The following is a 14,866-nucleotide window of genomic DNA, read 5'->3' as shown; positions in this document are numbered from 1 at the left end:
TTTTGTACACAATTTTAGATCACAAAAAGTAGATATTTAACATTTATTTGATGAAATAATAATTGATCTTTGATTTTCTTGATTTTTTGCTAATATGAAGAATATAATAAGAACATGCAATTCAACAATTAGATTTTCAAAATCCACACTCAAACCACCATGCACCCTTGATGCGGTGGTCACTTCATAAGTATAAATGCTTGTAGGGTGTTGGGGGCAAGGGCTGGAATTCAAGTCTCCAGGAGGGAGCTTCACACATATATACACTTAAATTAGACTAGAGTAGAAATTCTATCTTGTATAAAAATAAATAAATAAAAATCTACACTCAATATAAATATATATGAAGAGTTTGTCTAGTTTCTATTCAAACTAGTTTGGAGAGAAACTTTATTCCTTAAGCACCGGTTAACTTTTCCAAACAAAAAACTAAATAAACAACAATAATTGAGAGCTAAAATATTTGAATCATGTATGTCTTTATTATAAATATCAAGATATATGTCAATTGAATTATGGGACTTCTTGAAAATACTAAAATAAAATCAATAGTCTATTTTACTGTGCATAATAGGCCATTTAATAATCTGTTAGAAATAAAGGATATCAATGTTACTCCCATCTCCTATTAAGCAAGAGTGAAGGAAGCAGAAATTAACCCGAAAGACTGTTCTTTTTTTCTCTTTTTGCTGAAGAAATTAAAGTCCATCATAGGCCAGTACGAAATAGATATAGCGAGTACTATACAAGATTCATAAGTGATAACGTTTTTTAAAAAGAAACTAAACATGAAGAGAGATGAAACTCAAACCAAGGATCGCATACCTCCAAATCAAACCAAACAGATATATAGGGGGCCACTTGATTTAAAATGAATTTGATTTAAAAAAGGTTTATGGTTTATTTTATTTTTACCATAATTTAAAATTATAAAATATATCACATCATTTTAATTTCATCACCTTCCTAAACAATTTAATATTATATTATTGTATTAAAATTATAATAATATAATATTACTGTGTAATGTAATATTACAACATACCCAACGCCCCATAACAGTGTAACACAACCCTTTGCACTCAGTGCCTGCACTTGGCAATCCTCCAGAGTCCAATGTCTAGAGTCTCCACTCTCCAGACCACTCTTCCCGCACAAATGCCAAACATGTCTCATTAATAGGTTCTATTCTAACTTATAAGTTTCTAACCCTTTGTGGAAGCATTTGTAATTTTGTAAACAGCGTACGCCTAACAGAAGCCAGTACCGAATTAAAAATTACTTGGGAGTTGGGACTGCCTGACAATATTTTTTTTGTCCAAACCAACCCCGCCATTAAACTCAATTTTAATGCAGTTATGGTTGAACCAATAAGCATAGGAACAACATTTTCTAAAACTAATTTCATAATTGTTAACAGTGGTAAGAAAACCCAGATGGTCAAGAGCCTTATAACATTATATTATTTTCAATAGAGCCATCTAATTTTCAAATCCCCCCTAAATGTATTAATTAAAAGTGATAAACCCAAATAAAAAATAATGTTGCTCCAATTAAAACTTGCCACCTTAACAAGTGATGAAGATAATGATGGTGTCCAAGCCTTCAGCTCAAGTTTTCAATCCTACCCAGATACAACTAGGTCTGTCTCATCCCCTTAAGGTGAACTCGTCAATGGTAGCAGAAAAATGGTGAACATCACCTTCTTTTGGCGAGTACAAAAGTAACCACATAAAATTGGTAAATAACATCTACTTTGCATGAATATTGGGTAGCATACGCATTAAAAATATATAGAATATGTAATCCAACGATGAATTTTCAAAAGATTAATTTAATAATAATTTATATAATCACATTTAGGTGGAGCCTAGTGCAACAAGGCCGAGGGGCTGGATAGTAAAGGAATCCGCAACTGAATAGAGCACATAATATAATACATGTATTCATATGAAGATTTAACCGTTGCGTTCATACACAAAGCCATGGACGACCCCCTTGATGTAGCTTACAAGAAAAAACTGAATATACACTACCGCAAAAGAAACAGCTGACATCAAGTCAACAAAGTGTAAAACCAAATAAAGGAAAAACAATACACAAATGCTAATCCAAATTATTAACATAGCTCAATTAGTAAAATTAATTAACAATTCTAATCCAAATCGTTCCCAGAAATTTAAGCACTTTCTCAACACATGTTATCAGTGGGCACTCACAAGGAATGGATGCTGGCAAACCCCACACTCAATGGTCTCAGAACCCGAGCTGGGAACTTGGACCTGCAACAATCCACAGAGAACTTACGCTAATATCAGGAATCTGAATTAGAAAAAGTTAATAATAATGAAGTGTCATACTCTCCTAAGGTTAGATAAGAAAGAATTCTGACCTGCAAATGGACAGTGCATATAGGACAGGCAACTTCCTTCATCCGCCTCCCAGATCCATCAGACTTGGACACTGAAAGCAGACCATTCAAATGAGCACTTGATAAGTTGATACATTCTCCCACCGTCAGAAGCGGTATGAGTATGGGTATTAGAGTATGGGTATTGGAACAACATGGCGACACGGCAATTTTTGAAAAAATAGGACATAAGAGGGCAGGACACATCTATTAATTAATTTTTAAATATATTTTTATTTATAATTTCTATATATTATTAAGCATTTATTTTTCATATAATTGTAAATATATATCAAACTAAGAGTAATAATGGATAATAAAGCAAATCCATGACTATTAAATGATGTTTAAAAATTAGAATAAAAACCAAGAATAAGATATTAATTTTCAAATACATTATTACTTTTTAGAGCAAGAATGTTCTTTTTGTTTTGTGAAAGGGCATTTGATTCCTCTTGTTCTTGTGTCCTGGTCGTGTCCGGCATTTTTTTTTTTTAAATGACACAGCTGGGTCACGTATGCATAAGTATCCCAATCGGGTATGACACCTCAAATGAAATGTTCGTGCTTTATAGGTCAAATCCCATAATAGGGGTTTCACTGGACTCATTAATTTAATCCCAAGGACAGGTTGGTCCACATCCCAATAAATACCCAAGACTTATTTCCAAGGTTTCCCAGCTAATGCTAACATCATAACATTGATAATGATAATAACGAAGATTACCTGATGATGCCCTTCGATTCTTTTCCATCTCCTCCTGTTACAAACAATTAACATCAAAACAATCGCAATCAAATACATGCACAGATCCACATGAATACAAATAAAAATTAATGCCACATCTACTTGAATTTTGAGAATTCATATTAACATACAGAAACAAATCCATCTCCAACTTCATAATATAAGCACAGCCAATAAAACAAAATCATTTAACTCGATTAAAATAATTATAAATTATTAAGGACCACTTAATACAAAACAAGGCACACAATACCAAAGGCTATAATAGCAAAACGTTATTTACCTGAAGCTTCTTGGCAAGATCCTCATGACTCTGCAGCGCTGCAGGTTTACTAGTCGCTTCCTTTGCATTACTCAGCCTCTGAGTCACTTCTGCCTGCAAAGGATGATAAACAATCTTACTAAAGCACAAGACCACTGTAATTTTCATAACTAGAACATGTGTCATTGCCACAAACTCATCATAAAATGGCCGCCTACTAGAAAAACTTAAGAAGCAGAAACACGAACACAGGACACATTATGATATTGATATGGTGACATGACAATTCTTTAAAAACTAGGACACAGCATGGACACGACATCAATTAATATATATGTTGTATACTTTGTGTATAACTTATGATAAACTTTGTTTAAAATTCATTTAAATCCCGAGTTTTTTTTTGGGGGGGGGGGGGACCCCATATCACAGCATTTTTGGGTGCTTCAAAATAAAGGCCCTTGATTAAAAACAAAACAAAATAAAAACAAAAAAGGCCCAGTATTTATGGAACCAGTTGGCTTGATCCGTCCACTATCACTCTTAAATAGTCTTGCATTGTTAATCCATTTCTTAATCCCATCTCACTTTCCTCACTGTAGAACAAAAACAAAAACAAAAATCCCTTCCACAAGATTCACAACATAATTAGGGGGAGGAGCAGGGGAAGTTGGGCCTCCTCTGCCACCTTCTAGGATTGACGGCTGGGTACAAGATCCAGTCCTCTTAACTTTGCCACATCAACTTGTAGGCCATCATGCATCAAACTCCTCAATTTCAGACTTGCCTTTTCTTTTCCTTTTTGAACTTTTCAACATCAAGCCTGCCCCATGTTTAGATTGTGCCCAAAATAAAAACGTTTCTTTTATTCTCCAGACAGAGACACACGTGCAAATGTGTCCCTAGCAAGAAAGCATCTCTTGAGACCATCTCATGGAGCGCTCTTCTCATATTTAGTTGGACCCACATTGTGGGAGAGGCGCTCAATGAGACGGTCTCATAAGATAATGTTTCGTCCCTAATATGTCCCTCCTTCTTGTGTTAAAATTTTACTTGTTGAAAAAAGAGTGACCAAGTGAACCACTATCCATGCAGACAAAGCAAAACAAGCTCAATCAAATATTTAAGTCAACCAGCAGCGCCATGAGCAACAATTACTTCACAACCCTGCAATGTCTTCTTTGCTTCACCAGATATAAAAATTGAAGAGGCAGTATCAAGAAAGTGTCCTTGTTTAATGGTTGTACCAGCAAACTCGAACTATACATAAAATTTCTCTTTTTCTTTTTTATTAAGAAAGAAAAGTATCAACCACCCTTTATGTTTAACCAACGCCTACATGATGATAGATAGAAAAATGATACACATACAGAAAATGTTTCTCATCAGAACAAACGGAGCCTTAAATATTCCAAGTTAGGCTCTCCCTTCATTGAAAGGGAGTCCGAACCTAAACCTACAGAGGACTGATGGAATATTAGATCTCCACTTGTTTCGACAATAAAAATATAGAACTCCACTCATTTCAACAATAAAAATACAAAAAGTCTGTTCATAATTTTGTTTTCATAGGTATTAAACCAATTTTTAATTTATATCTAAGTTTGCAACCACAAACAAAAGTCTGTTCATGATATAATAAGGTGAGGCTGTCTATTACATCAGTATTGACCGTAAACACTCCACATCATCAAGTAAGATTTCAAAGTGTGTAAGAAAAGCACTTTGCTAAAAATTAGTAATATAATAAAAGTTTGACCTTACATGTCATGCTTACATCATGTAATTCAATGCAAGTGTTACATATAATGTGCTTTCACCATGTGGTTTGTTATGGTATATTAAAATGATTAAGATAATTTACTATATGTGAAACTAAAGTTTCAACACCTTTATATACCTCCTACAACTAAAAATCTATCAAACAAAGTTTCTCATATATTTCTTTTTCTTTTTTTTTTTGTGAATTTTCAAAATCAAACAGTTAAATTTCATGTTCTTTATATTCTTAACATGCATATCATATTTCGTTCAAATCCAATGTTATTTACTATTTGATCAATAAGAGCAACCACATCGGCTCATTCATTTTACACCTTCATTTTTACACTAAGAACCTACTTTTTCTATTTTACACATTCAATTTTACAAAACACCCACATCAGTTCATCTATTCTACACATCTTTTAATTAAATAATCAATTTCCTCACATTTTTTTATTATTTCTCTAACTACCGTTATATATATACGCGCCTCTCTCTCTCTCTCTCTCTCTCTCTCTCTCTCTACCCATTTCTGTGTTTGCTCTCTCTCTCTATACCCACACTCTCTCCGAATCAACTCTCCCTCTCCCTGAAAAACTCTCCCTCCGAATCAACTCTCCCTCTCCCCTGAAAAACTCTCCTTCTCGATCAACTCCATAGCTCCGAGCTCCGATCCAAGCGACCCGCTCCGTTCCGCAAGCTCCGAGCTCCGTTCCACAAGCTCCAAGCTCCGATCCAAGCACCAATCTTGTTTGTGTATCTTTGTTTTTTTTTTTTTTTGAGCAAGTGTATCTCTATGTTGTGTTGATTTGTCTGTGTGGATGGGTTTGTGTGTGGGTGTGTTTGTGTGCAGCTATGGGTGTGTATGTTTGTGTGCAGTTAATTGTTTGTTGAGCACGGAGAAGAGAGAGAAAAAAACGAGTGAACGGAAATTAATAAAATAATCTATAAACGAGCTATAGTAACCGTGGAAATATACACGGTTACTGTAGCTCGGGGATGGATTTGCACAATTTTGCATATTTTTACACCCACTGATGTGTGCGTTTTTTGGCTCAAAATGTGTAAAATTGGTAGTTTTTTGTGTTTTAGAAGATTTTAACTGGACTGATGTGGTTGCTCTAAATTTATTTTCTATACACAATTTTAGATCACAAAAATTTGAAATTTCAACTTTTGTTTGATGACACAGCAATTGATCTTTGATCTTCTTGAAATTTTGCAAGCATGAAGAATATAATAAGAACATGCAATCCAATAGTTAAATTTTCAAAATTCACACTCAATATAAAAATATATGAAATTGTAGAGTTTCTCTCCAAACTAGTTTGGAGAGAAACTTTGTTCAAATCTACTACCTAATTAGTTTGCAAAAAAACTTTGTTCAAATTTATTACCTAAAGTTCTGAGAATTTTAAAATCACTTTTATTATTTATTTTAAATTATTTTAATACTCTACCACTCTTAGTGTACGTTTGGCATGATTAATTTTGCTAGCTTATTTTACTATTCAACTTATTTTTGACAATATTCATGGGTCCCACTACACTTTTTGGTACTATTCATAGATCCCACTGTACTATTTCAACTAACTTTTACCTTTATCTACAGTATTTTCAGCGAAAATTTTTTAGTTTCAGAAAAATAAGAGGATCCCAAATAGACCCTTATTTTGATAAAAAGCTGGGAATACACAGTGTGCATCTACCACATAACTTTTAGTGCGTTTAGCATAGAAGATGGAAGAAGGTGAACAGAAAAATGGCATATAGGTTGGTATTTTCTCTTAGTTGATAAAGTAGAAAAGTAGAAGCAAAGAAGTGTTATTTAATTTTCAATCTAGACCCATCATTTTTAATCTTCCTGAAATGAGAGGAAAAGAGAAGAAAATGTATTGCATAGGTGATTTGACAATTTTACCCCTCAAATTTATCAACAATAATTCAATCCAAGGATATAATTGAATTTAATACAAGACCCTTTCTTTTCTTTCAGCCAGAGAGAAAGGCCCTTTCGTTTCTCTCCCCACTTTTCAATTACTCCTACAACACTTACTATGATAGGAAATATTAATCTCTTCTTCATTTCTTTTTCTCCATTCTTTTTTTTTCCCTCTTCTCTATCATTCCAATACCAAACAAAGCCTTAAAGAATTTATAGGTTCAATTTTCAAAGAGATTAATGAGATCCAGATGTCAATTGGCCTATAAGCCATTGCCTAATTTACATATGAAGTTTAATGCACGTGTATGCTAGGGTTGTAGAAAAAACTGGTGAACCAAATGAATCAACCAAAAACGCCCAAACCAGACCAAATTAACTGGTTTTCTTCCCAGTCTGGTTTTGCAAAACAAAAAACCAAGAATTGCGGTTGCAGTTTTAGAAAAATTTAAACCGAATTGCACTGAAACCAACCAAATGATATATACAAACTATAGTAAAAAGGGGGCTTCGAATGTGGGGGCCGTTCTTATTTTACCTGAAAAGGATATCTTATTTATTTCATTCCTTTCACTCAGAGAAAATGGGCCAGATTCTACAGGATCAAACCTATGAAACTTAAGGAATGATGGAATGAAATTTTAAATTAAAAAAAAAAAATGAAAGGGAAAAAGAATCAAATAAATAATTAAATCAAATGAAGTAGCATATATATATATTATAGAGAGTTGTACCTTAGGAAATGTAATCTTCCTCACCAAAACAAAAAAAGAAACACCAAACCAAACCTATCAAAAAACTTAATTAAAAAAATACATACCTAACATTTCATTCATTCAGTCTCTCTTCAAAACTATGGCCGCCACTCCTCTCAGTCCCTCACACCCCAAAGACACCACCACTCCTCGTCATCCTGCCACTGGCAACCCCATGCCTAAGCCTCATGGGTAAGACCTCTCTCTCTCTCTCTCTCTCTCTCTCTCTCTCTCTCTCTCTCTCTCTGTGTATCAACAACCACAACTCTCTGTTTTTATATGTGATTTGCTATGAGACTTGGGGTTTTAAAAAATCCTCAATTATTTGGTTTCATAAATCAGTAATCAATGCCATTACATGTGATAAAAGCCCAAATTGAAATCACAACCGAATTCAACCAGAATGACCCAAACCAGTTTGGTGCAGGGGCCCAGTGTGTGTGGTCAGTCTCAGTGCCATGTCCCCCCAAAGGCCAAAACCGACTGATGTGGTCCAGTCTAAAAAAATCCCCAAGCTGACCAAACTGCATTGAAGCTGCCCTAATGTATACTGCTAGTAAGAAATAGAATTATATCTATTTCACTAACCATTAGTTACCCTACCCATCATTTCTCAGATGTGGACAAAAAAAAAACTCCAACCCCTGCCCCAAAACAGAAAGACAAGGAACATAGATCCTCCAACATATCTTCTCCAACAACTTCACAGGAAGCTGATTAATGTATGTCCTAAACATTACAAACACTAGCAAACAATAATAACTACACCATTCCCTGCTAATACTGATATTTTCTTCACACAAGTGATAAATGCAATCACTTTAGATTCTTTAGTAGGCCATACTACCATCCTAGGAAGGCTTTAGGACTACCTGATTGGCAACAAAAGTAGGAACGTCTAAACAAATTTCTATCATTAGAAAAGCAGATGTAAGAAAGAGAAAACTTATTTTAAAAAATAAACAAATACATAAACAACCAAATAGCACTTCTCTTTTGCTAGACATAAATTGAGAGCACATACCATGCATCGGTCACAAACTCTTACTGGCTGAGCATTCTCGTCAGCAGTTAAAGCAATTCTACCATGGGTACACTTGTCACAGAAAATATCTCCACAGTTCCTGCAGTGATGCTGAAAACGAGTGGAAACCATAAGGCCACCCAAGATACAAGCACAAGGAGAAATTTGTTACACAAATCAAGAAAAATATGTACCTTGCGCACAAAAGCACTAAAATCTGTCCCACATCCTGTACACTTTGAAACTGCTTCATCAGGGACCTAATAGGAAACAATTGATAAAAGGGACATACCTAAGAACTCCATGAATTTGCATGCCAAAAAGTAAATAGCACTGATAGAATGACTTCATTCTACATACACATAACATGGTCAATGAGTATATAAAAGAAACCATAGGCAGAGAGAAAGAGAGAGCACAAGGCTCCTGGGTCTAAGAATGTAAGAAAAACAACTACTACAACAAAGCCTTGGTCCCAAAAATTTTAGGGTCAACTATGGATCATCAAAAAATTATAGGCCACATGTATTCCCTTCCTCTATTCTATTCTATCCAAATTCATAATCTTTGTCACTTAATTAATTTTTTTTTTTTTACTACTACTCCAGTACTACTAATGTCATTTTTTGTCTTCCTACCCTTTTTCATTTCCTTGACTTGAATTAACTCACTCTTTCTTACCAGTGCATTAGTCACTCTCCTCTGAACATGACCAAACCATCTTAAGAAACTCTCCTCATCTTATCCTATGCTCCACATCTTCAATCTCTCAATTTTTATAGATTATTGATCCAAAGTATCAAACCTCTTGCTCTTTGTTGTCACTTGACAATAGAGTCTTACCACACCATCTCTATTTATACTTGTACTAAACTTACATTCCATATTCTTTGTTTTAGTCCATAATCAAAAGCCTTTAGATTCTAAAGTGTGTCGCAAAATTTCTAATTGGACTTTAACTCCAGTTCTTGTTTCATCCGCTAAAACCTATATCATCAGCAAAAAAAAAAAAAAAAACCAATGGACTTCCTTTTGAATCAATTTAGTGAACTTATCCATCACTAGTGCAAAGAGATATAGACTTAATGATGATAGTTGATGCAGACCTAGAAACCTACATGTGATGCCTTCACTTGTTCTCATACTAGTTACATCGTTCTCACACTAGTTACAGCTTCATCATACATATTCTTAATTAACTTAACATACTTTAGAGGAACTGTTAGGCCCTGTCAATTATGGCATAATTTTTTTCCACAGGAAAAAAAATTGTAAAGAGAAAAACAAATTATTACTTGTAGTCATGGTTTAGAAACACATACTAAATATTCTTACAAAAGAGCAATTAATTAACCACCAAAAAATTCTGTGTAAAATTTATATATGCAGATGTCATAAGGTTTTATGCGGAAACAAATGCAATGCACGAGAAAATAATTATTATTAGTATTTATGTTACCCAATGATCTTTCTCCTCATTGCCAGGCTTTATTATGTTCATCCAATCTCCAAAACCTTTCTTCTTATCCGTAGGCTGTTCATTTGTCTTGAAAGAATCAGCTGGCCTGCTTCTTCCACCCATCTCCTTGATCTGCATTTTGACAAAGAGGAGAAAATCATGAATCACTAACAATCATCAAGTTTTACAAGAACAACCTTTGAGAATTGCAACAAAAACATACAAACATGAGAATTCAAATGCAAGGGCCTTTTTTGTAGCTCATCATTAACATGAATATTTGCACATGCATGAATGCAAGTGCACACATAAGAATAGGCCAACACTAATATTAAACTGATTCTAAACAGTTCAACTTGAAGGAAAGGAGCTTCTTTATATGGTTTATGAAGTATCCTTCGCCACGAGATTTTTTTTTTTTTTAGCTTTTAGCTTATTTTGTTTATGTACAAGGGTATTTATCATCATAACTATCTCACGTGCAGCATCCATTTGGGAAGGCCAATTTACGAAAATAGTTTGTACACGCCACCCCACCAAACACACAGAGAAGCAATGAACTAAACACAAGTCCATTCTTTCACTTCCCAAAATTCCACCTTTTCACTCGAACATATTTTCAAATGACTATATTTCAATTCTTTATTTGTATTTGCTCAAGTATAGATATATGATAATGTGCCAAGAGTAGTGTAGCTCAGTAGCATTGTCTGCTCTCCTTTATAACTATTAAATAATAAAATAATATTAACAATAATGTATTTTAAATATAAGATGTTTTGCAAATTCAGTACTTCAAGTTCAAATGTACTTCATCATTCAAGAAGTAGATAATCCAGCTTTGCAAATTCAGGAAAATAATCCAATCTCCATAAACTAGAAAGGTGAAATTAAAAGGACAGCCACTTTGAACCCTTGATCTGAAAATCCAGAATATAGAAAAAAAAAAAAAAAAAAAAGCATAATACAAAACACCTAGATGCCTAAAAGATTTAAGTGTTATTAAAAGCAGGCTTAGGCATGCTTCAACCTAAAAGATCAAAGCCCCAAGGTCTACGCACTTTGTTTGGCCGAAACAAAGAGCTTATTGAGTTTCTAGTGCTTTACAAAGCACACTTAGCCACAGTTATTTTTGACATTAAAATTTACCTTGAAGGAAATTATATGGACCATTGATGTATCATACAAAGAAACTTCCTAAGATACTGTACTACACAAACAATTTTCTTTGTTTGCATATCTAAAGAGAAACAAGAAAAAATTACTATTCTTTTTTTTTTTTTTTTGATAAAAGACATAAACTTCATTAAACACAAACAGATAAATTTACTATTCTTATGTTTTTTGGCCTTTGCCTTTGCCTTTGAAAATATTTTGATTGAACCACGTACTTCATTTTGATTATAGCTATCACAAGCTCTCAAAGTGATGTATTTTAATAAAGCACAAGAGAATTCTATAAAAAAAAATTATGTTAATCATCTCAAGAGACTTTCCCTCATCTTTTCATCAATCTAACCACCCTTATCCTTAGGTGGCTCTCCTCATTTAAAATATAGTCTTTCAATTATTTCTACTTATCCGTTTTAACATTCTCATTTTAGCTACACTCATTTTATAAATATGTTGTTTCTTAACAGCCCAACATATAATAACATAAGGCATAGCTAGTCTTATGCCAATCTTATAAAATTTTTCCTAATGTGTATTCTATAATCACACAGAACTCCTAATGCCTTCTCCACTTCATCCACCCTACTCTTTTTTTTTATAAGTAAACCCACCATACTCTTATCCTATAATTCACATCCTCTTCAATCTCTCCATCTTTATATATTATTGACCCAAGATATCGGAAGCTCTCGCTCTTCTATATCTCTTGACCATCAGCTCTTGCTGCCCCTTTCATTATTTTTATTTTTACTAAACTTACACATGTACTCTATTTTAGTCCTACTTAATCTAAAAACCCTTATATTCTAGAGCATCTCACCAAATTTCTAACTTGGAATTAACTCTAATTCTAATTTCATCCAGTAAGAATTGAAACAACTCGCATAGAATTTTAGCTTACAAACTTTGTGCAATTGCACTATCCCTGAGGCATTTTGCCAACAAAGACAAATCACTACTATTACAAAAACAAGAAATACTACTAGTAGGACCCAAACCTGTACAGTTGCAGCAGTCACTGTGTCCAGAAGAGTATTGGTAGTGTAACTATTTGATTGCAATCTGATACGTCTAGGCTCAATGTCCACAGAGCTCTTGGACCAAATTGCAAGCGTCGATGAATCCGAAACCTAAGTGAGAAGATAACATATACTTAATCTATAGCCAAAGATTGGAAGCGGACAAAGAAATTCAACTAGAGTCAACCAACTTACCTCGCATCTTGTAATGTTCTCAAGAGGATATATTCTCAATGTCCGACTTGTACTGGGATCAAGCATGCGAATTCCATCCAAACCAATCTGAAAGAGAAAATCATGATCAATTTATGCTTTTAACATCAACAGTCAGCCGAAAATAAAATGTAAAGAGTCAGACAAGCTAAAATCTTAACACCGTTCAACTTTAACCTTGAGGCTTGGACTATCTGAACAAGACTTGTAACTAAAAAACCACCATAGATGCATTTCCATTATTCTTCTTAAACTAAAGACAGTCTACAATATATGACCCAACCCTTCACAACTTAGGTAAAGTTCCTTAGGTTCCACGTTTAATTTAAACACATAAGTGCATTGAATTCAATTCTCCTATGGAAAGATTGGTTGACGCAGCCATACCTTTGAATTTAATTGGGTAATTGGGGGAAACTTAATACTTTATCCAAATTAAAGATACTAGCTAATCAATAGTAGGAAATTGTCATTACTAACTTCAAGCAATTGCTAGCTCTGAAAAAATCTAAACAATTGAATCCAACGAACTCGATGACATTGATTAATATTGTAGTTATGCATAAAAGTTTACAATCAAGAAAAGACTAATCACATTTTTGTGGACAAATCAAAGCCATACCTGGCAGAGAACATCCATGGTGTTCTGACCAAGACTCTCGGGCAGCAACTTGACCCGAAACTTCTGGACCCCACTCTTCACGTCTTGTTGAGTTTCGGCCTTGGGGACAGCCCTCACGATCTTGCTCGAATTCGAAGTCACCGTCGACTCTTTTCCGGAACCGAAACCGATCGACCTCCCATAATCGTCGAACGTGGGCGCCCACGTCGAAGACTTCGGCGCGGTGCCCCGAGCCCCGTATGGCTCCACCTTACCACCTTCATACGCATACGCACCGTCATCGCGAATCGAATCGTAGCGCGGAGACTCCTCCGATCGCTTCCCATATGGATCGGACCCCAAATCGGACCGGCTCCGACCAAACCCTCCGTACCTGTCGTCGAAATACCCACCTGCGTGGTCGAATTTCACCGGATTGTCGTACACAGGTGGGACTGAAGAGTTCACCTGACCGTACGGAGCCGCCGAGTACATCGGATTGGGGTTAGGGTTAGGGTTAGGGATTGGGTTTTGTGGAGGTGCATAGCTGGGAGGAGGCGCCTGATGGTGATCGAACGGTGGATAATAGGGCGGCGGTGGTGGTGGTTGTGATTGAGGCTGATTTGGCGGTTGATACGGCACATGAGAATCGAAAGGAGGGAAAGACGATTGTTGTGGCGGAGAATTGAAGGAAGGCGAGTTCAAATTGGGGTTTGAAGCTGAGGTATTATTATATGAAGGAGCTGTGGGAGTAGGAATTGGGGCAGGGATGGGATCTGGATTTTGAGAAAAGGGAGGGTATGTGGAGGGATAAGCCGAGTAATCGGCGGAGGAGGATGAGGTGTATGTGGCGGTGAACGGCGGCGCTGAGGCGTACGGATTCGGGAGAGGATCGGAGGGGTTCGGGTTCGGGTTCGGGTTTGGAAAGTGAGAGTATTGTTGGTAATATGGAGCAGAGCCGTAATCTCCTTGTTGCATCGCTAATCGGAAGAAGAGAGAGAGAGAGAAAGGGGTTTTTTTTTTTTGGTTTTTTGGAAATTGGAAGAAGGGAAAGAGGAACAGGTTTTTTTTGTTGTTTGATGATTGTTTTTCGGTAGAGAGAACAAAAGATGAAACAGTGATGATCAATCGGAGGAAGGAAAGGAATAATGTTTTGGGTGAGTCTCTTGTGTGTAAATACTTGCACGGAAGTTTCAGTGCTTATAGACTTTTTTTTTTTGGATTTGAGTAATAGTGCACAATATCTTCCTTGGGCCACTTGGTTGGAGCTGATTGTACGGCTGACTGATGATTTCTAAGTCCATTCAAGTTTCATTGCCCAAAGCTCAATCAAGTTGGTTTCTAGAAAAAATAATAATAATAACGTGGCCCAATAAAGATTTCACACGGTATACAAGACGGGTCATTATGAAAACCATATGGGCTGAAAGAGGAACACCAATGTTTTAAAGTAAACAACTCCAACGATCATCAATAAGATTAGAAGACTTAGGTCA

The 14,866-nt window shown here is 35.3% G+C and overlaps 1 protein-coding gene across 1 annotated transcript; it reads right to left on the bottom strand.

The window, feature by feature from the left end:
• Positions 1 to 1,920: 1,920 nt before the first annotated feature.
• Positions 1,921 to 14,521, bottom strand: LOC142641238 (protein FREE1). The gene is made up of 10 exons (XM_075815642.1): positions 13,392 to 14,521; positions 12,752 to 12,838; positions 12,536 to 12,667; positions 10,365 to 10,496; positions 9,100 to 9,165; positions 8,906 to 9,016; positions 3,442 to 3,534; positions 3,138 to 3,171; positions 2,393 to 2,463; positions 1,921 to 2,282 (listed from the first exon to the last, which is right to left on the bottom strand). Exons 1-10 carry the CDS (start codon positions 14,346 to 14,348, stop codon positions 2,205 to 2,207), a joined length of 1,761 nt encoding a protein of 586 aa, XP_075671757.1. The 5' UTR covers positions 14,349 to 14,521; the 3' UTR covers positions 1,921 to 2,204.
• Between the last annotated feature and the right edge of the window lie 345 nt (positions 14,522 to 14,866).

The sequence above is a fragment of the Castanea sativa genome, chromosome 1 (genome assembly GCF_040712315.1).
Source record: "Castanea sativa cultivar Marrone di Chiusa Pesio chromosome 1, ASM4071231v1".
In the NCBI taxonomy this organism is placed as follows: domain Eukaryota; kingdom Viridiplantae; phylum Streptophyta; class Magnoliopsida; order Fagales; family Fagaceae; genus Castanea; species Castanea sativa.
This window is presented reverse-complemented; position numbering and strand designations above follow the sequence as displayed.